Source organism: Scyliorhinus torazame, chromosome 18 (genome assembly GCF_047496885.1).
Source record: "Scyliorhinus torazame isolate Kashiwa2021f chromosome 18, sScyTor2.1, whole genome shotgun sequence".
NCBI lineage: Eukaryota > Metazoa > Chordata > Chondrichthyes > Carcharhiniformes > Scyliorhinidae > Scyliorhinus > Scyliorhinus torazame.
Genome location: NC_092724.1, coordinates 111,523,880 through 111,549,767, shown reverse-complemented (window position 1 = coordinate 111,549,767; position 25,888 = coordinate 111,523,880). Strand labels below are relative to the sequence as shown.

The following is a 25,888-nucleotide window of genomic DNA, read 5'->3' as shown; positions in this document are numbered from 1 at the left end:
CCAAGCCGTGAACTCAAAAACTTATTTATGGAAGGAAGGGGAGATTGAATGTCAATCGAGACCCAAATTCAAACTTGAGACCCTTTTGGATCAGGTGGATGACTACAGTTACCAGAGTAATTTATTCTGCTCAGACATTAAGCACCGGACACATTTTTTATTGCACTTTGTACCTTATCTAGTTTCAAATGTTAGCACAAGCATAAACCATTGATTGAAAACTAGAGTCCATGTGCGTTTGATCCAGGGATAGATATTTCTCTGGAATGATTTTATTACCAATTAAAGGGGCTGACAATAGCTCAGACTGTACATTCACCCAGAAACATTGTCTTCATAATTTTCTATGGTAAGAAATACTTGCACTGTACATCAGCTTCATTACAAAGCATCAACTTCAAGTCATCACAATGAATATCTGTACAACATATACAATTTTATGCTACATTCACGTTCTTTAAGACATTGAATTTCATTAGTATTGATATTTTCATGGCGGCAATCTTGAATAGCAACAATCATTCTGAAGAGAAACCAGTTAGGTTTCATCCTTTTTAGTTTAGCTGAAAATCTGCACTGTTGCCTAGCAACACTGAGCTCTAATAAAGTGGCATAATGCTTAGTTCCATCAGTACCACATTTCAAATGCAGTGCACTCTGGCTAGTGTTCGCTCAATTCTCTTTATCTAGATCCTGGTAACCAATCACGAAAGAAAGGTCTCAATCTGTGGACAATTCACAAGGATTTTCTCCTTTCTCTCTTGCTTCTTTGTAGATCCGTCTGAAGTCCTTATAACGGGGTGCACAGCCTAGTTGCACCTCACCAAAGTGCATGCTGCCTGTGAAGAGGAAGTCCCCTTCTCCTTCCTTGACTCCGCAATGCAGCAGCGTCTTTATTTGTCCCAACCATTTCCCACTCTTCCCAATCGGCTGGAATTTTTTGCTCTTTTGTCTGTAAATCTTGTCAGCAAATATATCTATTGTCGATTCTTCCTGCTGCAGATCATGTGACACTGAACGAATGCTTCCTCTGACCACTAGGGATCAACAAAAAATATATTTTTGAATAAAAAGGCTGCATTAATAAAACATTAGGCATAAAACAGATGAGGAAAAGCCAGTTGGTTCATTGAAACACAATCCTCCTTCTCCCATTTTAGAATCTAATAGCTTTGGACATGCTTATTGTTTTGTTTCTATTTTCCTGACTGAAATATTTCCAGGTGTTCATTGCTCTTTAATAAAGTGCTTCCTAATAGCGGCTTCAAGTGTTTTTTCACTAATTTAAAAATGATATCCTCAGGTCGTATATTTCCAACTTCATTTCAAGTGTAATTCATATCATTTATGCCATTTAATAACTTTAGATTTATTCTTGAAGATTGCATTAACCTACTTTAACCCACACTGCAAAATTACAGTTCCTCTAATCAGTTCTCCAAGCTTAATCCCTTTACATTTAGGATCAGTCTTCTTCCCAGTTCCATGCTTTCTCCACAACGTCTAAGGGCGTAATCTAATCAAAATAAAATAGAGTCCGTTCTGGGCAGGTACAAGCGCCGGGAAAGACCCGCTATCTAACGGCACTCTGCCTTGTTTTTGTGCCCCAGCAGGGAATGCCCTGCCCACCCAGAAGACATACTTTAGAGTCATTTCTGCTCGTCGGAGCTCCTCAGTGTAGGAAGAGTTTGGGGCGCCATTTTTAAATGACACCCCAATCTATCGACCTCCCCAACGCAGCCCCAGAACCCCAATTCCCCAACTCACCTTCCGCACCCCACCTCATACAGGCAGGACACCCCCGGTCCCAATCCCCAGCGGGACACAATGCAAGCTCAGCAGTGCCCGTCAGCCAGTTTGCACTTGGGTAGCACTGTCAGGGTACCCAAGTGGCAGTGCCAAGGTGCCCGGATGGCATCAGCAGATTATGGGGATAAATGGGAAGAGGAGTTAAGGATTGTCAAATCAGATCACTCCTGATCTCATTGAATGGCGGAGCAGATTTGATGGGCTGAATAACCTACTTCTGAAGTCATGATTGTTTTGGTCAGGGGAAGGGGTTAAATACCCCTCTATGCTGCATTGTCAATGAACACAGCATAACCCTTTAAGTGCAAACCAACAAACGAAATAGTTCAAGTGGTCCAAGTACATTATTAACTTTGTTTTTTTTTAAATGTATAAATGAGAAGTTTAATCACTTTCATCCACTGCAGCTACATAATGACAAACTTCCAGAGCTGGCATTGTACAATCACCCAGCCTGAACGTTACACATAAGCAGCAGATATTTATGCTAAATTACAGAGCACAGCAAGTGTAAAAAAGGAGTTGTAATGCCCGAATTATAAACTGGTATGAGATCCACAGCCCATGAGCCAAAATCAACCTCAAGCAAGATTTCATCAAACTGTTAGCTTGCATTTGATTTTGGTCAGAGTCAAAATTCTGAAATTTAAATTGTTGATTTATCTGGCCGTCTGCACTTAATTAGCAATTTAAATGGTCAGTGAAATGGGCTGACTGATGCATTAAAGTACCCATTAGACTGACCCAAAGACCCTTCTCTGGTTTTCAAAAAATAAATCCTCAGCTAATTCCAAGAACTTTCTAACTTTACTTTTGAGCTGGGTTCAAAGGTCATAGGGTGACAAGACAATGCATTCCAAAGCTCCGAAGGCTGTTTGTATCTCAGCACTGTGTTCCTTACGAAGCATTAAAGCAGGACACATGTTTCACTGTGACATGATGTAGCATAATGTACACCCGAAGCCAACAGTTTAAACAGAGCAGGCAGAGTCCAAAAATCTTCACTTTTTCTTCTGCAAGATGTTAAAGGAAATACCCCGAGATCACCCTAGGGAATGTTTGCACACACAATCCACAGCCCCTTTAAACTCTATGGCTTCTTTGTTCAATGTACAAAGGTACAGACAATTACAAGTCATCAGTCAAAACAAATTGTTATCAACATGCTTAACTGTCGTCTTTTAAACCTGTCGATGACTTTGATGCCTTCGACTCATCCTATTTCCTGCTTGGCACTATTTTGATGTGCAATTTTTGGCATGTTCTGAATTAGTGAATGTCCATTTTGAAATGTACAATGGCAAAGAAAGAAGATTAATCACAGTCACTCTTACCCAAATCACTAGTACAGGCAGCGAACAGGACCTCTGTATCATTGCATGGGCGGCAAGAAGCTAGAAAGATAAAAGAGGAAATATATTTAACCTCAAGCCTTGTAAACTTCCCCTCTGCAATAAATACAATGATGTATCTGTTAGTAGCAAGCACCATCTTAATATTTCAACGGGTTCCATCCAGATTAAAGTTTCTCATTGCATTGTAATTAATAGTTGATCTTGGGTTTTCATGTTACCATATTTTGCCTCAACAATGCATTTGTTGAAAGAACTACTACTAGTACACAGCATAGCATTACCGCTGACCCATTATCACGTGTTGGAAAACCCCAAATCAACTTGATTAAATGTGCAATATTTCACCAACATCGAATCACATTACTGAAATAGTGCATAAAAATGTTGTGTCGTTTTACCCTTATATGGGTGCCAAATGTTGTCCCAAAGGCACAAGCAATTCTTCAACTGGATGACGAATTGTAAAGGGCACAAAAGGAATTTCGAGCAGCTCCTCACAAGAGAAATACAAAATGATTTACAGAAGTGTTTGTCTTCTGCTAAACCGATAAACTTTTTAGTTTCCTCTTTTTCTTCTTCTCAGGTAGTCCCTCAGGACCGAAGATTATTTTCTCCCATTCTGGGGTTGTGACTCCCGAGGTGACTAAAAAATCCATGCCAGGCATCCCCGAAACATTTTCTCTACCCTCTTGGTAGCAGCTTGCCACGGCAAAGCTCAAAGGGGAGAGCTTGATTTAGGAGTCTTGAGCCAGCCGTGCGGACAATTTGACCCGCCCAATGTAACCAGTTCCTCGATGCTGGAGATGTACAGGATTTTGTGGAGGCATTGCTGATGATATACTTTTCCAGGGATCCAAGGTGTCTGCTGTACATTGTCAGGGCCTCTGACACATTCAAGTAGTTTGGTTTCCTCAAGGGGTCACGTCATCATGTTGTCAGATTTTCAATCGTACTGTGGTGCTGCACCCTAAGCAATGTGAATGTTTATTAAAATAAAATTAGTAGCACAGAGGTTAGCACTGTTGCTTCACAGCACCAGGGACCCGGGTTCGATTCCCGGTTTGGATCACGGTGCGGAGTCTGTACGTTCTCCCAGTGTCTGCGTGTGTTTCCCCCCAGTGCTCCGGTTTCCTCCCACAAGTCCCGAAAGACACGCTTGTTAGATGAATTTGATATTCTGAATTCTCCCTCAGTGCACCGAACAGGCGCCATAGTGTGGCGACTAGGGGAGTTTCAAAATAACTTTATTGCAGTGTTAATATTATCCTACCTGTGACACTAACAAAGATTATTATTATTCATTAAAATTATTTGTAGCCACATACGTGATTGCTGATACTACAAAATCATTCCCCTACCTGCCTTCCCCATCTCACACGCACAATAAAGCAGCTCAGAGCACACATTACGATATCATAGAATCCCTCCAATGCAGAAGGAGGCCATTGAACTCATTGAGTCAGCAACAATCCTCTGAAAAAACACCCAAGCCCAATCCCCCCATCTTATCCCAATAAACCCATATCCGAACCTGCACATCCCTGGACACTAAGGGGCAATTTAGCATGGCCAATCCACCTAACCTGCAAATCTTTGGACTATGGGAGGAAACCTGAGAACCCAGAGAAATCCCATGCAGACACGGGGATAAACTGCAAACTCCGCAGTCACTCAAGACTAGAATTGAACCTGGGTTCCTGGCACTGTGAGGCAGCAGTGCTAACCACTGTGCCACTGTGTCGTCCCTTGACAAGGACTTCTTAAATTGTACTTAAAAATTGAAAGATTGATTCCTAATCTTCAGAATATGAGAAGGTAATGAAGTTTCAATGAGGGCAGCTATTATTTCCAAGATGCCGGGATTAATAATTCAAAATGAGGATTATCTACTCAACAGGACATCAGATTTAATCCGCTACTTTTATCATTTTGAAAGCTTTGCACTGATTAAATAGGCCAGGAAGAAAAATAATTTTAAAAATACAACAAGTCTGTGATCGGTCAGAAACGTCAGCTAAGCATTACACACACACTAATGAATAAGGATGTTGCGGTCTTTAACAATACAGAGAACACTTAAAATTCTTTATCTGTTCTCCTGGAAAGAATTAAAGGTTTTTGTGGTCAGCATTTTGTTCTGTCACTTGAACCAAAAAACCAAACTATTTTCCATTTCCTCCAGGTCTGCCTTCTTTGCGGTCTTGGAATCATATCACTTGGAATCATATCACTTGAAGGCAACCAAAGGCTTCTTTGCGCACAATAGATAAAGAAGCACATTATGGATCTCCAAAGCATTGACATTTACAATTCAGAGCTATTTCGGGTATAATACGGGCATTGTCTGCAGTCCGCCCTAGATTCTGCTGGGGATTACTTTACGGATACTGACAGCATCCTGCAGTAACCTGACTCAGGCCCTAACCACTGCTCATGAGCCACTGCATTGACTGCTTGACAGAAGGATGTAATTACATCATTCCACACAAGCCAGCAGTCGTGTTGCAGCTGCTTTGAATGACTTGCCCTCTGAACCTGATGTTACTGAACGTACATGATGCTGCTAACAATAGGCAGCACTTGTTGGCCAACATACTTTGTGAATAGGACGTCCCAAGGGGCAGCAACTACTTGTCACCAGAATGGCATAATTGCTAAGACCTTAGCAGGTGAGCACTTTCCCCTGCAAATTCCACAACGTTAATTAATTGAATAGATAGTAGAGAAGGGACCGTTCTGGGAGGATATGTGCGTTTACATATGAGATAACGATTTTGTTTTTAAATCATGGAATATTTTCATTAACGTGCTGGAATATTCAATAAAGCCGCTCAGTACTTTGAATAGCAAATACGACGCCCCCCCCCCTCCCCCCCTACCTTTTTAGTTAGTTCCCCTTTTACCATTGAGCTGCATTAACTGTGGACACGTCCCAGATCTGTAGGATTAGAAAAGTTGGTTCTTCCAAAGTGCTGCAGACATAGGTTTAAGAACAGCAACACTATGCCAGAAGCTATTAAAAGCATAGGCCGGAATTCTCCAAAATCCCAGCCAAAGTGTTAACGCCGGCGTAAACACCAAAGTGTTTCACGCCGGCATCAACGGGCCTCTTGGCCCAGCGATTCAGTGGGCCACAGGGGGCCAGCACGGCACCGGAGTGCTGCGCACTGCTGTGGCGCCAATACGCAGCCCTGCACTGCCGGCGCGGGTCCGTGCATGCGCACGGTGGCCGTTTCCGCGCCCGCGCCGTGCAGCATGGCGTAGCGACACAGTGGGCCCACGCGGAAGGAGGTAGGCCCCCTGCAGGTCCCGCCCGCCCGCCGAGCGGTAACTCCCGATCGTGGGTCTGGCCATCGTGCAGGGCCCCCCCGGAGTCTGAGCCCCCCCGTCACCAGGTCGGCCACAGGTCCGAGCTCTCACTGGGTGGTACTAGGTTAGAACCACGCCGGCGGAACTCTGCGGGAACTCAGCCAATCGATGGCGGAGAATCATCGGAGCGGCGTGGGAGGAATTTCCAGCGCCACCGTCGATTCTCCAAACCGGCGCGGGCGGAGAATCCCGGCCATAAAGTTTAAAAGCTGGTCAGGATAGCATGGTGGCGCAGTGGCTGGCACCGCTGCCTCATGGCATCAAGGACCTGGGTTCGATCCAGACTCCAGGTTGTATTTTTACTGAAATCTAAAAATTAAATATTCCCACAAATCAAAACGGAGTGCTGATTCATCGAGTTCTGATGAAGCATTGGCTCACTGAAATGTTATCCAGTTTTAATAATTCAGACAAAAGGAGGCATTTTTCTAAGATAAGAATGGTGTTATGTGAAACAATGTGAAGTCTATGGAATATGTTGATGTTTGATGGTTTCCATTTTCTGTTGTTATTTCTTGATACTTCCGGCGCCCAACCCCAAACCTTGGAGTCCTTAGATATTTCTCAACAGCAGATTATGGAAGAGCAGTCCTTCAAAGAAAACCAGGACGTCAACTTTACAGATTAGTCTTGAATAACTGGCCTTCTTAACCAGTCACAACACCAAACCACGGCAATATAATTCAAATCACGCCTGGTTCAAGTCCTTGGTGAATTGTGTTTGCTGCCCAGCACTTGTTTTAGTTAAGTCATGATTATCTTAAAAAGGGGAGTGAGGTACTCCAGCATCACTGGTAGTCAAATCTGGTAGTAACCGGTGATTCTGCAAGTAAATGAAATGTCTAAATATTCCATCTCACATATTACACTTACATGTTCTCATCTCAAGAAAATGCTTCTGTCTGTGCTGGTTGAATCAGCATTACAGAAATAGTAATCTTTATTTAAAAAATTGAAGTATTTTGACCCATCAGTTCTTGAGATTACTTTTTTTTTTTTAAAAGCAATTGTCATTTGCAATTCTGATCTCATTGCTCCCACCTCCCTCCATATTAACTGAGGAAAGAAAACTGATAATGGCACATGTTACACCATGTGGAATGCGTTCACCTCTGCCAGTGCAGCACTCCCTCAGTACTGCACACTGAAAACACTGCCTTGGCAGGTCAACAAGAACACAAATCAAATTGGATTACAGATGCTGAAAATGCAACATTAATGATTGTACCTTACATGACAATAAGTCAATACAGTTCCTTTAAGTAAAATAATTGTCAATAGGTGCTGACTAAATGTTCAATAGCTGCTTACTAAATGTTCATAAGGAACCTAATGCGCAATGGATTTTTGTTAGAAGTTTGGGGGAGGGGGGAAAGAGGTGTGATTTGCAGATTTGTCTGTCTGTCTGTCAACAAATTCGTACATATTTCTGTATTTGTCAAAGTGCTGGCATTCTATTTGTTTCTGTATTCTAATGAGGAGCTTTCTGTGATGATATCACCTACCCAAGAGAAAGCAGCATTATCTTTTTGATGTTAGGACAAGGGCCCCTCGGGGAATGTGTTACTATTTACAGTAGTTGTAGGGGGGGGGGGGGGGGTCACAGTGTGTCAATATTTACAGAAGGTCACCCAAACAGAAATGTTTGAATGCCTCTGCCATAATAGCATATTTGTTAAAAAAAGATCAAACATCAAGATGCTTTTCACTCTGTTTCCTGCTTGTGGAACTTTATTTTAATAACCTTTAAAGTGCAAACTGCAGACTCAACAAGCTTTAGTAACTTGGCAACACATTAACATTGGGTTTGATGAATGTCTCTGATTGGACTTAAGCTACCTTATGTACGAACAGCAGAATGTCTACAACCAGCGTAGTATAGTTGCACACACACACTAACACATACATTCAGGTACCTTAGGCACACTCATACAGACACTAACACATACATGCAACACATACAGACAATACACACACATAAAAAATATGCATGGATTTGGATCTGCACAATAAAAAGTCACAGACACACACAAAGGTACAGGCATACCTATACATATGCATAAACACACACAATAAAAGCTTTTAAGATCATACCATGGCTGAATTTTCTCCCTATGCTCATGAGTCTAAGAATGGCATTAAACTTAAATGTAGTAGAGTACTCAAAGCTGCAGCCTTGAACTTGCTGAAAAACTAAAATGAACATTTAGCTGATCAAATGTCCTTTTTTTTTTTAAATCTCCAAAATTCTTCAAGTTAAATCTTTATGTTCTGATTTTCTTCCATCAAGAAAATATAAACTGCTGAAAAAAATAGACATATGCTGTTGAAGCTGTTCATCTCCAGGGCAGATTAGCAAGAATACCAAATCTCAAAGGAAACAAGAAGTGGACTCTGATTGGTAGATTCTCGTTTGCAGAAGACAGAAAGAACACAACCATGTATTGTGCCTTTTTTTCACTAAACCAAAGCTTGAGGGACAGCCGTTCCCAGATTCATTTCCCATGGCAAAGTCTTGACCAAAATCAAACTGCCTGGTTTGAATTTCAACAAAAATTAACAGTTACCTGGCACATTCACCACGGTAACACCTCTACCAGAATCCACTTGCCATCCAATCAGCACCCTCTTCTCTTGCAGCATAAATTGGTGTTCCTTTTGAGATTTTGGTATTCTTGCAAATCTCTCCTGATGAGTGCAAGATGAAAAGTTTTGACAGCATGTATCTATTTTCAGCAATACTCTATGTACTATGAAGCAAATAAATGAATTGCAGTCATTTTTCACCTCCAATTAAAGATAACAACTGTTGTATTGCATTTTCAATATTATACCTCCATTATATTCCTATCCAGGCATTATAACACAAGAACTAGATTTTTTTTTTCAAATTTAGAGTACCCAATTGATTTTTTCCAATTAAGGGGTAATTTAGCATGCCCAATCCACCTACTCTGCACATCGTTGGGTTGTCGGGTGAAACCCACGCAAACACGGTGAGAATGTGCAAACTCCACACGGGCAGTGACCCAGAGCCGTGATCGAACCTGGGACCTTGCGCCACCGTGCTGCCCTACAAAAACTAGCTTTTAAATGAATGAAAAGAAAAAAGGGTACATGTTTTGCAGCGCATAAACCAGGGTTTGAGTCTGGACCTTGGCAGTATATCCCTAACTAGAAAGCATGCTGGTCAGGTAGATGGAGTTGAATTAGTTTTATAAATGGTGAATCTAATTAGATAATGCAAATATTTAAAAGTGTCACTCATTCAAACATAAACCCATAAATTGTCAATATTAAATATTGCTAAGCACCAACTGGTGGTGTTATATACGATGCAACATCAACGCAATCCAAAATATTACCACACGAGAGCAAGTTTCAACTTCACAATGCATAGGAAGCCATCATGAAGATTACAAAGAAGGTTTCATTTAATTCTGCCCAGTAGTTTCACTCCTATATGACAAAAAATAAATAGTCCAGACAGAATCTCAGCTTATGAGAAATGATTAGCTTAATAAAGTGCAGTTACAATGAAAGTGGTCACCTGGTTGATTACATTAATCAGAATAAGTTTGTGGTTAAGTGCTGCTGTACGAGATTGAGAAATCATAACATGCTTGCAATCACTGAATGTTGACAATACTGACTGCGTTTTGTTCCAGGAAGAAGTATTTGGATAAGTAAATACTTGTGTAAATCTTGAATGTGAAATGACTCCCATCCCCAGGTTAGTTGACTTCCCAGGGTTTATAAAATACCTCAGATGGTATAAGGATCTCTTAACAGCTACTTAATTATGAGATCTGTGCTGCGTTAACTGATTTCAGCCAGAACAACACTGGAGCACTACCGGGTATCCTCATGCCCCCGTGATGAGGGAGCAGGTTGGAGGGCTCAGGAGTGGGAATGGAGGAACCAGCTGCGTTCCCTCTCTTTGTCAGCATCAAGTGTTTCCTACTGGAAAATGACATACGTGGACATCTTGTGAGACCAGGATCAGGTTCAGGCTGACAACCTCCATTATTAAATAGCCGAAATACATCCACTTTGCAGGCAGACTCACAATGGATGTCCACTTGGACAAAATAATGCAGGATTGTCAATGCTCTCGCAATTGGCCCTGCCCAGCCTCACCCACTAACTTCAGCAGAGGAGGGAAGGAAGGAAAAAAAGGGGGGGGGGGGGGGAAATTTAAAAAATGGGTTAAATCAATATCCAAATAGCTTGTCTAAAACATATTTCCTGTACCTGTGTCAGCTGCAGCTCAGGTGGCAGCACTCTCGCCTTTGAGCCACAAGGTTCTGGGATCAAGTTCCACCCCGGAACTGGAGCACAAAGGTCAAGGGTGACATTCCAGTGCACTACTGAAGCCGTGTTGCACTGTCAGAGTTGCTGTCCTTCAGGTGGAGACTTTAGACGAAGGCCTGATCAGGTAAATGTAAAAGATCCCATTGTGCCACTTCGAAGAGGAACAGGGGAGCTAGCCCCAGTGCTAGGCCAATAATTAATCACTCAATCAACATCACAAAGAACAGATTATGTGGCCATTATCATATTGCTGTTTGTGTGAGTTTGATATGTGCATATTGACCTGCTGTGTGTCCTACATTACAACAGTGACTACACCTCCAAAAAGTACTTCTCTACCAGGCAAGCACTTTGAGACATCCGGTGATCATAAAAAGCACTCACTAAATAAAAGTCTTTCTTTTACCTCAATTTAAGGCATTCCTTGTACTTGAATAAAAACTTCCCTTTTTCCTAATCTATTGCCCGCCTTCTTCTCCAGCTCTCTGGATTATTTAACATCTAAAAGGCCAGGCTGCTGGTTCAAATTGCTATTAAGGAAGCACCATCTTGATATTCCTTGTCTGTAACAAAAAGTGAAAAATTGAGAACAGAATGCATTTTGTGGTTCTAGTTGAATGTAGAGTGTAAAAACAAACCTTCACCTTGTTTTACAGCTCCCACTAAGTTAATTAGAAGTAGTTCAGATTGATCCAGGCAACAAAATGTGTTTGCACATATCCAGCTCTCCATGACCACACGATGATGGGACTCTTTGATATCACCCCCATAAGTTGGTCAAAAAAAGTGAAGCCACCGGCACAAACTTGTAAAGTTGTCCTTGGTGGATCCACAGGCAATTGGAACCAAACACCTCATTGGCTAGTAGTGTCCGATCAGGGCATCACAAACCTGTCCAAGTAACGGACGCGATTCAACGGAATATTTTCTAAGTGTAATTTTGGGCATGATTGGCGGGGTGTTTCTTGACGGCCGCATTGGTGAGATCGTGGCTCATAGATAACGACACTTCGTGTCGCAAATGAGTCCCCACATGCTTATGGCCATTACTGGCTGCCTCGCCATCCGATTTGCCATCAGTGTCCCGCCATCAACAAGGGGCAGCTACTTTTCAATGCTCCCTCACCAGTCACTCCAGTCAACACACAAGCATGGCAGCACGCAGATCTGCTCCTCGCTTTAGGGATACAGACCTGGCCAGGCTTCTCAACACTGAACATGCGAAACAGGACACTCTGTTCCTCAGAGGGGGCCGGAGGACCAGCAGCAAGGTCACCACTACTGCCTGGGAGACAGTGGCAGCAGCTGTCAGTGTGTGCAGCATAACCAGGAGGACCAGCATCTAATATCAGAAGACCAACAACCTCTACCAAGCTGCAAGGGTAAGTTACAACCTCACTCCTGGCATCAGTTCCACCTGACGCCTCTCAAATTCCAACCCCCCCCCCCCACCAAGGCAAGGTGGCAAAGACCACAATCAAGACGTCACAGCTATCACCCCCAACTCTTCCACCAGCATAGAGACACACAGTTCGGTGGACGAAATTAGAGGACAGGCTTCTGGGACACAAGCTGGTGAGCACCACACAGTTGCTGATGCACATCAGGAAGTGGAAGGAACATCCAATGGAGTCAGCAGTCGGAGGTCTGCTGGATCCCAGGATTCTGCTGAGTCCCAGTCGGAGGCCGCGCCTCTGGACAAGGTTATTCCAGAGCTGATAGGCCAGAGCCGTGAAATTCAGGAGGGAGTGTCAGCGACATTCTGGCGAGATCATAACCGATTAGAGTCCCAAAGGTTTTGGGTGCAGTAGATGATGCCAACAATGCATGGCACCAAGGCCAACACTTCTAGGGTGGTGACCGCAGTGGTAACCTGGGGCACGAGGTCAGCATATTGAGTGGTGGTTTCCAAGGCATTGCTCAGTCTGTGACAACCATGACTGAGGGCCTCGACATCATGTGCCAATCACTGGCGAATATGTCCCATACGCAGGTGGTCTTTGCTCAGGCATTGCCGATATCCCAGTCACTGAGGGACCTGTCCCAGATGCAGGTGTACATTGCCGGGGCACTGTAGACCGTGGCCCAGTCAATGAGGAGCATCACTGAGGGCATCGACATCATGGTGCAGACAACACGGAGGTGCCAGGACTGGCAGAGCCAGATGACGCAGACGCCTCTGGAGCCCCCTCCAGCTTCTCTCCACCCCATGGAGACTCCCCAGGAACCTACAGCACCAGCAGGCAGGAGGAAGCGCTTGAGGCCAGCCCAGAGCTTGCCACCAATGAGACGGTGATTTCCGCACCCCGCCCCTCCTAATACCGACACATCAAAGGCAGTGGGAAAACAGGGTGGCATGGTGACCCATGTGACACCGTTGAATCATCTGGGGTCCTCCAGCTCCAGGCCTCCAGAGGACGTCCGCCAAGGGCAAAGTCCACAGGGTGCTGAAAGCAGCAGGTTGCCCTCACCTCCGATGTACATCCTAGGGGCACACCTAGACGTAGCATTAGACCACGAAAGGGGGGGGGGGGAGGGGGGTTCACTGTCTGTAGCTAGGGGGAATGGAAATGTCCAATGATCGCTATTGAAACATGTTATACCTGATACTTGTGAAGCCTCTGTCACCTTAACCTTTACAGCAGGCCTGCCTGCACATCCACCCCCTGTTGCCCTCCACTCCCTTATCCCCCGGGCGCAGTGGTCCACGATCAAACATCTGCGATCCAGATCTCGTTCGGAGGATGGGTGTGAGCGTGCTGTCAGCAGAAAGACAGGAGTCAGGCTTTGACATAGGCTGAGAAACACCAGAGTTTACCTCACAGCGAGTTAGCAGCACTCTCCTGCCTTCTAAATTGACCCCGCTGACAGTGCCAACACAGGTCCATCACCCTGGGGGTGGCACAGTGGTTAGCATTGCTGTCTGCGGCGCTGCCAGCCCGGAGTCACTGTCCGTGTGGAGTTTGCACATTCTCCCCGTGTCTGTGTGGATTTCACCCCCACAACCCAAAGATGTGCAGGGTAGGTGGATTGGCCACGCTAAAATTGCCCCTTAATTGGAAAAAAAAAATGAATTGGGTACTCTAAATTTTTTTTTTTTTTAAAGTACATTTTGAAACGTAGTCACTTTGTAATGTAGCAATCTTGGCAATGAATTTGTGCACAGCAGGCTTCGAGAAACAGCAATGTGATAATGACCAGATAATCTATTTTTGTGATGTTGATTCAGGGATAAATATTGGCCAGGACACTGGGGAGAGCCTTTTTTTTGCTTCTTCTTTGAAATACTGCAACGGACGTTTTACATAAACCTGAGAGGGAAGCCAGTGCCTCGGTTTACCATCTTATTATACGTCAGACAGTGGGAGGATGTTCTATTGAATGAGAATACATGAAAGTCTTAAACTCACTGAAAATCTTTCTCACTCAAACAGATGCCGCCAGGCAGCAAATCAAGCTTCAAGTAATGCTCTGGATTTATTGCATTTAACTTACTCTCAAGATGAAAAATCAGATAAATTATAATTGAAGAGCAGCCTAGCGTAACAGTTATTTTTTTGGATTCCAGTCCCCTTTGTTGCACTGTATGGTTATTAACTGATCTTCTGATTACATCTTAAATTTGCACTTGAGAAAAAAAAACAATCGACAACTAAACCCTTTCATTTGAACAGAAGAAACTCCACCAACCTGTTTAATTTATAAGAACATGTTTTAACATTAATAATAAATGCTTCGGAAAGAGCAATTCGCTCACAAGGCATATTCTATAAATGCACAAATTTGTCTGCATTTGGCTATTTCAAGCTGATTTCTTTAGAATGATGAGGAGATGCCGGCGTTGGACTGGGGTGAGCACAGTAAGAAGTCTTACAACACCAGGTTTGTTTCAAACACTAGCTTTCGGAGCACTGCTCCTTCCTCAGGTGAATACCTCTTCATTCACCGGAGGAAGGAGCAGTGCTCCGAAAGCTAGTGTTTGAAACAAACCTGTTGGACTTTAACCTGGTGTTGTAAGACTTCTTACTGTTCTTCAGAATGGCCACTGGAAACAAAAATGATCCTGTGCCACTAGCAATGATCAAGTATTTCCAACCACCCAGATATTGCATTACTACTCCGGTGTTGCCAAGGACCTACTTACTTTAATATTTACACCCATTCTGTGTCAATGGGTATTCAGCACCTGCAAGGTCAAAATAAACCTTGGGGCATTCTCAAACAACCCAAGTTTAAAGATGTTATCAGAGCCTCCGAAAGTTAGAATGCTGATTGCTATTAAGATATCAACATCCATCTACAGAGGTTTATGGTTCAGCAAATGGGGGATGTGAATAACTAACTGAGAAATGTTCTAGGAATAATTTAGTGCATCCAGGTGTTGTGACTTGCAACTATATAGGAAGCCTATAATGTCATTGAATAGCGTTCATAGAACCGCACGCTTTTTACAGCAGAGAGAGTGGTTATTCAGCCCATCATTTCTGTGCCAGCCCTCGAGCTAGCCACTTACTCCCAATTTTGAGTCCTTTCCTTTAAGTTTTTCTTTTTTCAAAAATGTATGTATTTCTAGTTGAATGTGACTATGGATTCTGTTTCCACTGGTGTTTCTGGTGTGACATTTTATATGCTGACAAATCTCCACAGTTAGCTAAAAAGAATCTGCATTATACTGGAGACTTAAACTTGATCTATAATGCTTTGTTAAACGGGCTGGAATTCTCTGAAATCGTGGCTAAGTGTTGACGCCGGTGTAAGCCCAGCTGTTCTGTGGTGGCCCCCGATCGCGGACCTGGCCGCCGTGGAGGCCCCCATGGTGTCTGATCCTTCCGCCGGGTGGAACAAAACGGGAACCACGCCGGCGGGAACTCGGTCGGTCGACCGCAGAGAATCGCCGCGGGGGCCTCTTTCAACGGCCTCCGACCGGCGCCACATCGATCGCGCGTACGCGACTGGTGCGGGCTCGGAGAATCCCGGCCAAGGAGTCTCAGGGTGGCACGGTGGTGCAGTGGTTAGCACTGCTGTCTGACCCGGGTTCAATCCCAGCCCTGGGTCACTATCCGTGTGGATTTTGCACATTCGCCCCGTGTTTGCATGGGTCTCACCCCCACAACCCAAAGAGGGGTAGGTGAATTGGCCACGCTAAATTACCCCTTAATTGGAAATAAAAAAGAATTAGGTACTTTAAATTTATTAAAAAGAGAAAAAGAGTCTCAGTTTTGTAGCTTATCCTCATAACTTATCCGAATGTGCAAGGAGGAAACAAAGTCGAAGGAATACTGGCGAACCTGGAGCCAGTAGGTTCAAACTAAATTAAAAATCAGATTTCTTTTCGGGATATCTTAAAATCATTTTTATTAAAATTGGAATTATAATAATGTTACACTAGAATTAGGGTTAAAAGTTATTCAACAGAGGATATGGCCACAAAATGATTAAACTCTCACCTCGCAGAGACCAGTCACTGCGCCCAATTTCATGGCAGTCGCCCTCTTTGTTTTAATAACTGCAAACGTACATATTACCCAATAAAGGTCACTAATTTACAAACCACCAAAATGGATGAGACAAAAGAACCTATTATTCAAGGCAGCAATCAAAAATGGAATGTTGTTCGAAACATCTGTGTGATTGTATTTTAAGATTGTTTGGTGTGCTGAAAGATTTGGGGTATCAGAGTGCTCGTTCAGCTGGGAGTTCTCATTACCAAACTCATCCTTATGCTAAATTATATCCTTGCTACCAGAAGAACCTGCTGAAACTTCTTTAACTTTCCTTTTGATGGACATACTTTCAAAAAAGCAATAGAGCATCGGTGCTTTTTGAAGGCACTTCATTTCTGTTTTTTGATTAAATTCTGGTCGCATATTACTTCTTCTCCACTTGCTACAAAGGATTCCCGCCAGCAGCAAAACTGCCATCTGACACAACCCTGTGTGAAGTGAACAAAGCAAGTACTTGCTGAATGCCCCGAAACCTCTCTAGGGAGAGCAGAATGAGGAGACTTGTAAGGTATCTACAAAGTTGACTGATAGGTATAGATATAACAATAGCAGCTGGCAGAAATTGAAGGGAGAGTTAAAGGGTAAAAAAAAAGATAGAAAAAGAAAGTAGCATACATTTATATTGCACTTTTCCATGTCCTCATGACTTCCCAACATGTTTCACAGGCAGTAAGTGCTTTTGAAGATTACTCAACTTTACTAGTTAAAGTGGCAGTCCACCCCGCCCGCACATGGCAAGTTCCCACAAATGGCAATGAGATAAATGACCAGATAATCTTTTTTAGATGGTGTTGGTTGGGGGATAAATGCTGGTCAGGATATCAGAAGAAAGTCATTACTCCAGGCTGCATAGTGCATCTGTTAACATCAATTCGGTTTCTACATTTGCTCCAGTTATATGGGGACTGTCCTTTCCGATCTGCAATGTGATTAGTGCCTGCATATGCCACCCCAAGAACCAAAGGCGAGGCAGGGGTGGACATCTTGGCTGGAATGGTCGAGTCACAAGCGAGATTATTATTGTGCAAGTGCAAATCTTGCACGCGCAAAAATATCTGTTGTTGTCAAATCCACCCCACAGATGGACTTGGCAACCGGATATATATTTTTTGCAATTGGCTTCTGGAATAAAAATGTGGCTTTGAGATTGAGATGACAAAACAAATAGGTAGCCCAATGTGTTGAAGCATAGCACCACAAGATTAACTACTTTCTCCCAGTAAGGGCATGGAATTAAAAAATAAGTGATTTTATAGCACGGACTGAAGACTTTGTGATATATATTTTGCTTTAAGCCCTTTTGAGCATATTTCCATCGAACCATAGAATCTCTACAGTGTAGAAAGAGACCATTTGGCCCATCGAGTCTGCACCGACCCTCTGAAAGTGCACCCTACTTAGGTCCACTACCCCACCCTATCCCCGTAACCACATCCTTGGACACTAATGGGCAATTTAGAATGACCATTCACCTAACCTGCACATCAGCACGTTAGCACAATGGTTAGCACTGTTGCTTCACAGTTCCAGAGTCTCCAGTTTGATTCCCGGCTTGGATCACTGTCTGTGTGGAGTCAGCACGTTCTCCCTGTGTCTACGTGGGTTTCCTCCGGGTGCTCCAGTTTCCTCCCACAAGTCCCAGAAAGACGTGCTGTTTGGTAATTTAGACATTCTGAATTCTCCCTCTGTGTACCGAGCAGGCGCCGCAATGTGGCCACTAGGGGATTTTCACAGTAACTTCATTGCAGTGTTAATGTAAGCCTGCTTGTGACAATGAAGATTATTATCTTTGAACTGTGGGAGGAAACTGAAGCACCTGGAGTAAACCTTCACAGACATAGGGAGAAAGTGCAAATTCCACACAGTCATCCAAGGCCGGAATTGAACCTGGGTCCCTGGTGTTGTGCGGCAGCAGTGCGAACCACTGTGCCGCCCATATGCATTCACATTTAGCTCAACAAAAAGGGGGTCATTACCCAAAGGTTACTCTGCTAATCTGCTCTTCATCCAATTTAAGATTACTTTTATATCATGAAAGCACCAATGATCTGTGCATAAACTCTGCAAAACTGTGGACTGTATACGATAGCTCACTCATTATTACAGTGCTGCAGACAAGGATGATTCAGCAATATGGCCTGGGTGGTATGCAATTGTATTTTTGCTTGTTTATTCTAGAAATGAGAAGCACCCTGCTGCACATATATTAGAGCAGGATTGGAAACTATAAGGAATGTAGTTGATGCATTAAGGAATGTAGTTGATGCATTATGAAAGGCAGATGTCTGCATTTTGAATATTAAAAGGTTGGATCTTAAAAGGGCTGGCTATGGTCTGAGAGCAGGCTACCCACTTGAAATCTGGTTATACTGGAGGTAAACAGATGTTGAGAGCTACATTGGGGGCAATAAAAACATTCATTCCAATATAAAACCACTTCAAGCTGTTTGGCAATCTTACAAAATTGTTTTCATTTCCTGACTTGGCTCAAACTAGAGCCCTCTCCCTACCTCGGACTTGTACTGCACCTCAATGCACACTAAACACGTACCACTTCATACTGGAATGAATTGGTAATGCATGACTCAATATAAAAGCACAACCTGCCCTCTCTGTCTCGCTATTCAGACACCATAAAGAATGTGCGCAAAGCTTGCCATTGCTGCATGCAAATGAAAAGTAAGAGTTCCTGGCATGGAGAACGGTAAATGTGGAAAACACAAATTTCCACTGATATGCTACCCAGATATTTGATGCCGATTTCACTAGTCTTCAGACTAATTGGGCAATTAGTCCTTTTTTTAAGAAAAATAGAAATTGACCGAATTTTGACTTAGATTGAAGTTTATGAAGAAAGGCTTAAATCTTGCTTAAATGTTCTAAACACAACAGGTTAGACCAGTAATGGCTCAACAAAGTTTTGCTTCATTGCACCGTTTTGATGTGAAAGCGCCATCTATTGGTGACTAAAACTCCACAACTGTATTCAGCATCATTGCAGACAAGCACTGGCATTCCGTTCCTGAGGTTTGATGCAGCTCAAGGAGATAAGTTTCGATTGCATTTAATCTAACTAAAGTTAAACAGTGAATCCATTTTAAACCCACTTGATAATATTGTAATGGGCATACCATTTGCTGTTTATTTATGGATGTACTGTATTTATAAATACGTGTTGCAGTTAAACTCTTATGTATACTGCCTTTCCATCTGGCACTCATTAATTAAAATAAACCAAACTCATTCAGTGTTATGTTCCAATTCCTGCTCGAGTCGCACCATTATTTCATGTTTATAAATGAATATTAATACTGTGCTGCGACCGCTGGGTCAGGCGAGTCCCAGCCATTTTATCCCTCTTTGACTGCGTGGCTTACAAGAGTGTAGTGCACCCTTGTAGCACATTAACACTGGGAGAGACAGTGAGAAATGGTATGACTCATAGGAGTCCTCTCCAGCAGCCAATCTCAGAACACTATTGATGGCCACCTTACATGACCCCACAGCCCAGTCCATCTAAATACCCAGCTGAATGCGACAGCAAGGCCTCAAACATGAGAAAAATCCTTTGAAAAGTTTGAATTATTGAAGCGAAGAGGAACTTGGAAGGGCTGGAAATTAAACAGGTGGCCATCCAACCATCGCATGTCTGTTTCCATTTCTGTATCAAGTATAACTGGACATTTCACAAGTTATTTTCACCCCATATGGTGTGTGTATGCACGCACTACAGGAACTACTTTGGAGGCCAGTTTTGTCAGCCCTCACCAAACCATTTTCCCCCAAGTAGGAACTGTAATTTCAAGTGAAAAATGTTTGTGCTGTTGATTATTGACTGGTCTTTGGTGACCAATAAGTAATTTGCAACAGGGCGGTTGCAACAGAGAATAGAATGACATTGAAACTGTGACAGTAACCTCCTAGATATATCGCTTACCTGGTGCGTTGTGTAAATCTGCAACAGTCCTGTCTTTAAATAATTCATACTGGAAGCCAGTGATTTTTCTGCTTATGTCCATCTGAGGGGTCGCCTGGACAAAGAGTGCCCCCTGGTCCATGCCAAAGCAATACAGTTTGTTTGCGATGTGGTCCTCTTCACTCACAAGAAGTTTCAGATCACCAACTTTTTCCAAATAAATATTAGCTCCCTTGGAGTCTTTGAAAGGCTTTATGCAGACAGTCAAGTCTTTGTAGGAGGATGTTGCTAAATTGGTTCTTAAGTTAACTCTTAAGGCTCCAGTAGGATACAACCATTCCAGTGAACCTTCGGAACAGCGCAAGTAGACCTGTTCAACATCTCTCGAGTGGCCATTGTGCGTTAATCCACTAGAAGGAAAAAAGGGAAGAGCAATTAAAATCTTTGCATGTTGTAAATAAGTCCAACTGTGTCCAGGGGGGCGGGGGTTAAGAGATTGAATAGATGAAGGCATTTGGTGGTTGTGTAAAGCATTACATAAATGCAAGCCCTTCATTCTTTCCTCTACTTCTTTCAGTCTGACTTCCTCTAGCCCTCAACATTCACTTCAAATACTTAAGATAAAAGTGAAAATTGCGAACAAACAGGAATAAATCTGAGCTTCGATCAAATAATTTTGTCTCAAATGCTGCGTTGTTTTGAATTTGACCAGTTTTGAGTAGAAATTTGTCTGCTAACAGGAACCTCCAAATAGAAAGAATTATATTTAAAAAACTATTTCTATTTAACACACTTAATAATCTTACCCACTTCAAAGTTTGCATCTAATAGCAAAGTCACTTTGTGTGGGTTTGTAATCCACAAAGAATAATCTGCGGTATTTACAAGATGCTCCTATTGCTGTGGATCTTTAGCTCTTCTGAAATATCATTGCACATTTGTTCACAATGTTCAGGTCAGCTTACATTGTTTGCACAGTCAGAATAAGTGAACTTTAAAGCAAAAACAGACCAAGCAGGAACAGCTTATCTTTCCATTTAAATTCGCTGGGCGATGCAGTTATATTGCAGTAAGCCATATTTAATTTAAGTGGTCATTATTTTGAGTCAACTTATCTTCCACTTGTAAACGTACTGACAGATAACAGTTCACTTTTCATTAGCTTTGGCAAACTTTTCCTGGGTAAAGTAAACTTTCGTTGTCTGGAGGACATCTCAGACCTCCCAGGGTATTATAACCACATGTCAAACAGTAACTACAAGTATGCACAAAGGTTTTTTTTTAAAAAAGGTGGGCAAACAAAGAGCTTTGGTATTTGACTAATCAATATGAAAATAATTAGTTGAACCTCTTTTTTTGAATTGGTTGGATGAGAAAGCAAATCGCAAACTCATTCGTTGGTAAGGATTCTACTCTACATATTATGGGAAGCTATCTGATGGGTTTAATTAGATTAGGGAGCACAGTCGAGGTGTTCTTGTAAAGAGGAACTCCTGGCACACAGTTTAGTTCTATGCCACATTTTGAGTAACATGTCAAAAATATACAAACAGGGGCAGCATGGTAGCACAGTGGTTAGCACTGCTGCCTCACAGCACCGAGATCCCAGGTTTGATCCTGGCTCTGGGTCACTGTCTGTGTGGAGCTTGCACATTCTCCCCATGTTTGCATGGGTTTCGCCCCCACAGCCCAAAGATGTGCAGGGTAGGTGTATTGGCCACACTAAATTGCCCCTTAATTGGAAAAAATGAATTGGGTACTCTAAATATATTTTTTCAAATATGCAAACAAAGGTTATGCGAATTGGTCAAATGGGACTTAATACTTATCCTTAAAGCAGCTTCATTTTATTCCCCTTTCCCCACCCCCTCCTTTCTGGGGCACAGTGCTACATCCCTGCACCTTGCCCAAGTGGCACTACTTATATGTGAGTCTGTAGAAGCTAACACCCTCTCTTTCCTGCCACACAAGCTCATGCACTCCTTACTACCCACTGGCACTATGGAGCCTGCAGGTTTCCCTCCAACAGATCACCAGTCCAGGCAACATCACTTAAAAACACAGACAGCTATTCCCCAAACTTACAAAAGATCGTTGGCCTTGTTTTTGTTTTTTAGGCCAGCACTGTTTCAAAATCCCAATTGCTCAACGGGGCATCTTAACCCCAGTGAATCATGTGGGTGAATCACTCACTGGGAGTATAGCAGGAGGGAGGTGGCAGCAACAGGTGATTAATATTTCAATGAGTTTTTTTACACAAAAAAAGAGAACGAGAACGTTTGAACACTGAAGGTATTGCTTTAAACAAACATGAAAACAACTATCAGTACATAATCGTATCACCTTGTGACACCTCTATATTAAAGTGGTTCGATTTAAAAGGTTTTCCTGAGTAAACATGTGTGATGTTTCGCAGGTGTCTCTCCTCTCGGTTTTAAACTTTCACAGAGAATCTGAACTGCTCGTTACTTTGGGGTTAAATTACAGGGCAGAAGCGGCTCATTAAACTCACGGGTATAAAGTCTTTTCATTAATACAAAGCACCAACTGGAAAGACTAAAATATCCCGAAATAATGAAGGTGGCTTATTTTTTAAATGAAGATTTTGAGTAATTTTTGAAAGAAAATGAGGTACACTTTTTTTTCTAAGCATCAGAAAAGCATTATAAAACAAGCCACATTTCTCAATTACAGAAAGGGAACATTTAACAGGGCACAAGTTCAGCTCTGAATTGCAACGGGGCTGCAAAGCTAAGAGGTGGTGTTGGCCACATCCAACATCAATGGTCTGAGGTGAGTCAAATATGTTCCCCATTCGAATCCGCAAGAGGACAGTCAGTGCTACACTGCGGGGTGCGGGCGAACCACATTAAGATGTGCCTCCTCTCCCCGGTTAGCAGTAACATTCCGACACAGGTCCTCCCTCAGCCTTATCTGTGCTCTCTGTCACGGTTACATGTTAGACTGCTCACCTTCCTTTCCAGCTGCACTGGTTGCTGGAATACTGCGATGTCACCGCTTTACACACCAGCAGCACTGCGAGCACCGAGTCCAAGATTGTACTTAACATTTTTCTTTATTTTCCCCAGTTCCCCGGGCTCCCCTCCCGCCGCCGCCGCCACCCCCCTCCAGTTCCCCTCCGATCGTTCCCGGGCGTCCAACAAACAAAATAAAATCCTGCAAATCTCGACTGTTTCTCTCTACATTATTGTTCGCCTTTGAGCGGTGTTTGAAGCGCCTGCTGTTGTTCAGAGCCGCCGCACACGTCCAAACGCCGCGTTCCTCCTCTCTCAAACTCAAGGCATGACAGACAGAGCATCACATTCCCCCAGTGCAGCACTTTCTGTTGTAGTAAGACGTTCAGCTCCACGTCACACGGTTACATTACAGCTGATACTCAGCCCGGCCAAACGCTGCTCCACCTCCCCAACAACAAACAAAAAAAAATCCCCAAACCTCACAGCAGAGCTGCTGCCAAAACCTGACGTGGATCTCAGCTCCCGAGCCTCCAAGCAATTCACTCACTGAGAGTGTGGCTGACGCAGCTCTCTCTTTACTCTAGTTATTCCAGCCACGCTTGGGGAATGTCTTCTTTCTCCGTCGTTTTATAAGCCCTTTGTTCCCCTGGGCTGCATGGGTGAGCAGGATTGACCTCTAAGTCAGGAGGGTGGGGTTGTGGGTCAAATCACAGTCCATTGACTTGGGGCGCGATTCAACGGGAAAAGTTCCAAGTTCCATCCCGGCTGGCACCTCACAACTCCCCTCCCCCTCCTCGCATATTTCAGCGCCTGTGCCCCAGGACACCCTGACACCCACCAGCACAACCCCTCCAAGCCCAGGAGCGGTGTCCACACATGCCACCTGCCATAGAGCCCCCTGTGTAATCAAGCATGTGGCTCACAATGCCCTTTTGTTGTCCCCGCAAGAGAAGTTAGCACATAATAGCTGGGAAAGGGCCCACACGGGCAGCGGGGTTCTGGACACCAGAGTCCTCACCCCCTATGAGGAACTGCCCCTGGAGATCGTGAGGTTGTCCGAGGATAGAGCAGTCACCCACAGCGAGGTTGGCATGCGCTGCAGAGGTGAGGACCCACTGCCCCTTCACCCAGATAGTGCAGGGGCTGCTGCTATGGGGTCAACAACACCACCCATATTATATCTGTAAGGAATTGGAGAAGGTGAGAGACTGGCAGTCAATTAGGGCTTCCACCCTGAGCCCCCCCCCCCCCCCCACCTATGTGTCCCGCCTTCTCTCAGAGTGCCGTCCACTGAGCCAGTGGATGACCCCCGGGGCCACATCAGGAGCCCCTAGACACCTGCTCGGAACACCCGGGGGACCGTACTCAGGTAGCAACCCCCTCCCCCCCCCCCCCCAATCCACACACCGACCCTCTTGTTGCAGGGATCTCCCCAGTGCTGAAGCCCAGCTCTTGGGTGTTTGATTGTTGGATGTTGCCTCTGTGCTGTTGATGCCCCCAGGGTTCAGGCAAGGTGTCCATACCTTACAGTTGATTGGAATGCCAGGCAATAAAACTTACCTGAGACATGGAATGTGTACCCATGAGAATGCACCTGAGTAATATTTTATTGGCAAAAACGGTCAACATTAAGAAAGATTTGAAAATCAATTACTTAATATTCCACATGCCACACTAACTATTAATTAACAAGGAAGCGTAACCATTCCAGATTGGTACCAATACAAAGCAATGTCAGCTCATTTGCACAAAAAAGACCAAACATACGGCATCGCCCCTCGCAGGTTCCTCAACAGAAATGGAAGATAAGCCTGCGAATGTGTTATCATGTCCAGAGCTTTGTCGTAGAAAAGATCTGTTCATCAATGTGTCGCTTGTTCCATGTATCAGTGCCGTTCGCTGTCCAGGAGCCACAGCTGTGCAGACCTTCCCACAGGGCCCAATCTCACCGGAATCAAATCCTGGCATCCACATATTCCACTGGCGTCCAAGATGCAGCTGAACATCCTTGCCTTCCAGGGGTGTTTAACCCGTGGTGATGTGTCAGTTACATGCAGCACTCACCACACCAGCAACAAAGACATCAGCAATCTGTGGAAGCATTTCTACAACACCTTGATAAGGTTGCTCATTTGGATCAATGTCACGCATCAGGTCCCGAAGCGTCTTCTTGCTTCAAGTCTTCCGGACTCATATGTCTCCCTGAGCCCGGTGCTCCAGGTTCCAGGTATCTTAGAATAAATTGTCCTTCGTTCAAGCAACAGAAAAAAAAGGAAACAGCAGCTGCAGCCTCCAGGCATTGGCAGGCAACAGCAGGAGCAAGCAGCAAACACAACATGCAGCACCACTTGAAAATATTTTCTTTATTAAACGGTCAATAGTAACAAAGATTTGAAAATTAACTATGTAACATTCCAGATATCACACTAATCAGTAAACAACAAGAAAATGCCACTGTTCCATATTGGTACCAGTACAAGGCTATAGCAGCTCATTTCCACACACAAAACAAACTCACGGGGCGGGATTCTGCGACCGCGTCTACCCAGCCACTGGAGAATCCCATCCAAGGTCAATGGATTTCTCCATTGTCGGTGTCTCACCCGTGGCGTTCATGCAGTGGGCTGGGCAGAAGAATCCAGC

General features: G+C 43.7%; 1 protein-coding gene across 1 annotated transcript; it reads right to left on the bottom strand.

The window, feature by feature from the left end:
* Positions 1 to 233: 233 nt before the first annotated feature.
* LOC140395420 (meteorin-like protein) lies at positions 234 to 23,630 on the bottom strand. Its single transcript, XM_072483152.1, has 4 exons — positions 23,240 to 23,630; positions 20,289 to 20,677; positions 3,144 to 3,203; positions 234 to 1,037 (listed from the first exon to the last, which is right to left on the bottom strand). Exons 1-4 carry the CDS (start codon positions 23,335 to 23,337, stop codon positions 721 to 723), a joined length of 864 nt encoding a protein of 287 aa, XP_072339253.1. The 5' UTR covers positions 23,338 to 23,630; the 3' UTR covers positions 234 to 720.
* Between the last annotated feature and the right edge of the window lie 2,258 nt (positions 23,631 to 25,888).

What these genes read in the sequence shown, in the direction of transcription:
- LOC140395420 (XM_072483152.1), bottom strand. Translation starts at nt 23,337, where the DNA reads ATGTTAAGTACAATCTTGGACTCGGTGCTCGCAGTGCTGCTGGTGTGT. An exon ending in CAGTGCAGCTGGAAAGGAAG is followed by an intron (nt 20,678 to 23,239) that starts GTGAGCAGTCTA and finishes TTTTCCTTCTAG; the next exon opens with TGGATTAACGCACAATGGCC. An exon ending in AGATTTACACAACGCACCAG is followed by an intron (nt 3,204 to 20,288) that starts GTAAGCGATATA and finishes TTATCTTTCTAG; the next exon opens with CTTCTTGCCGCCCATGCAAT.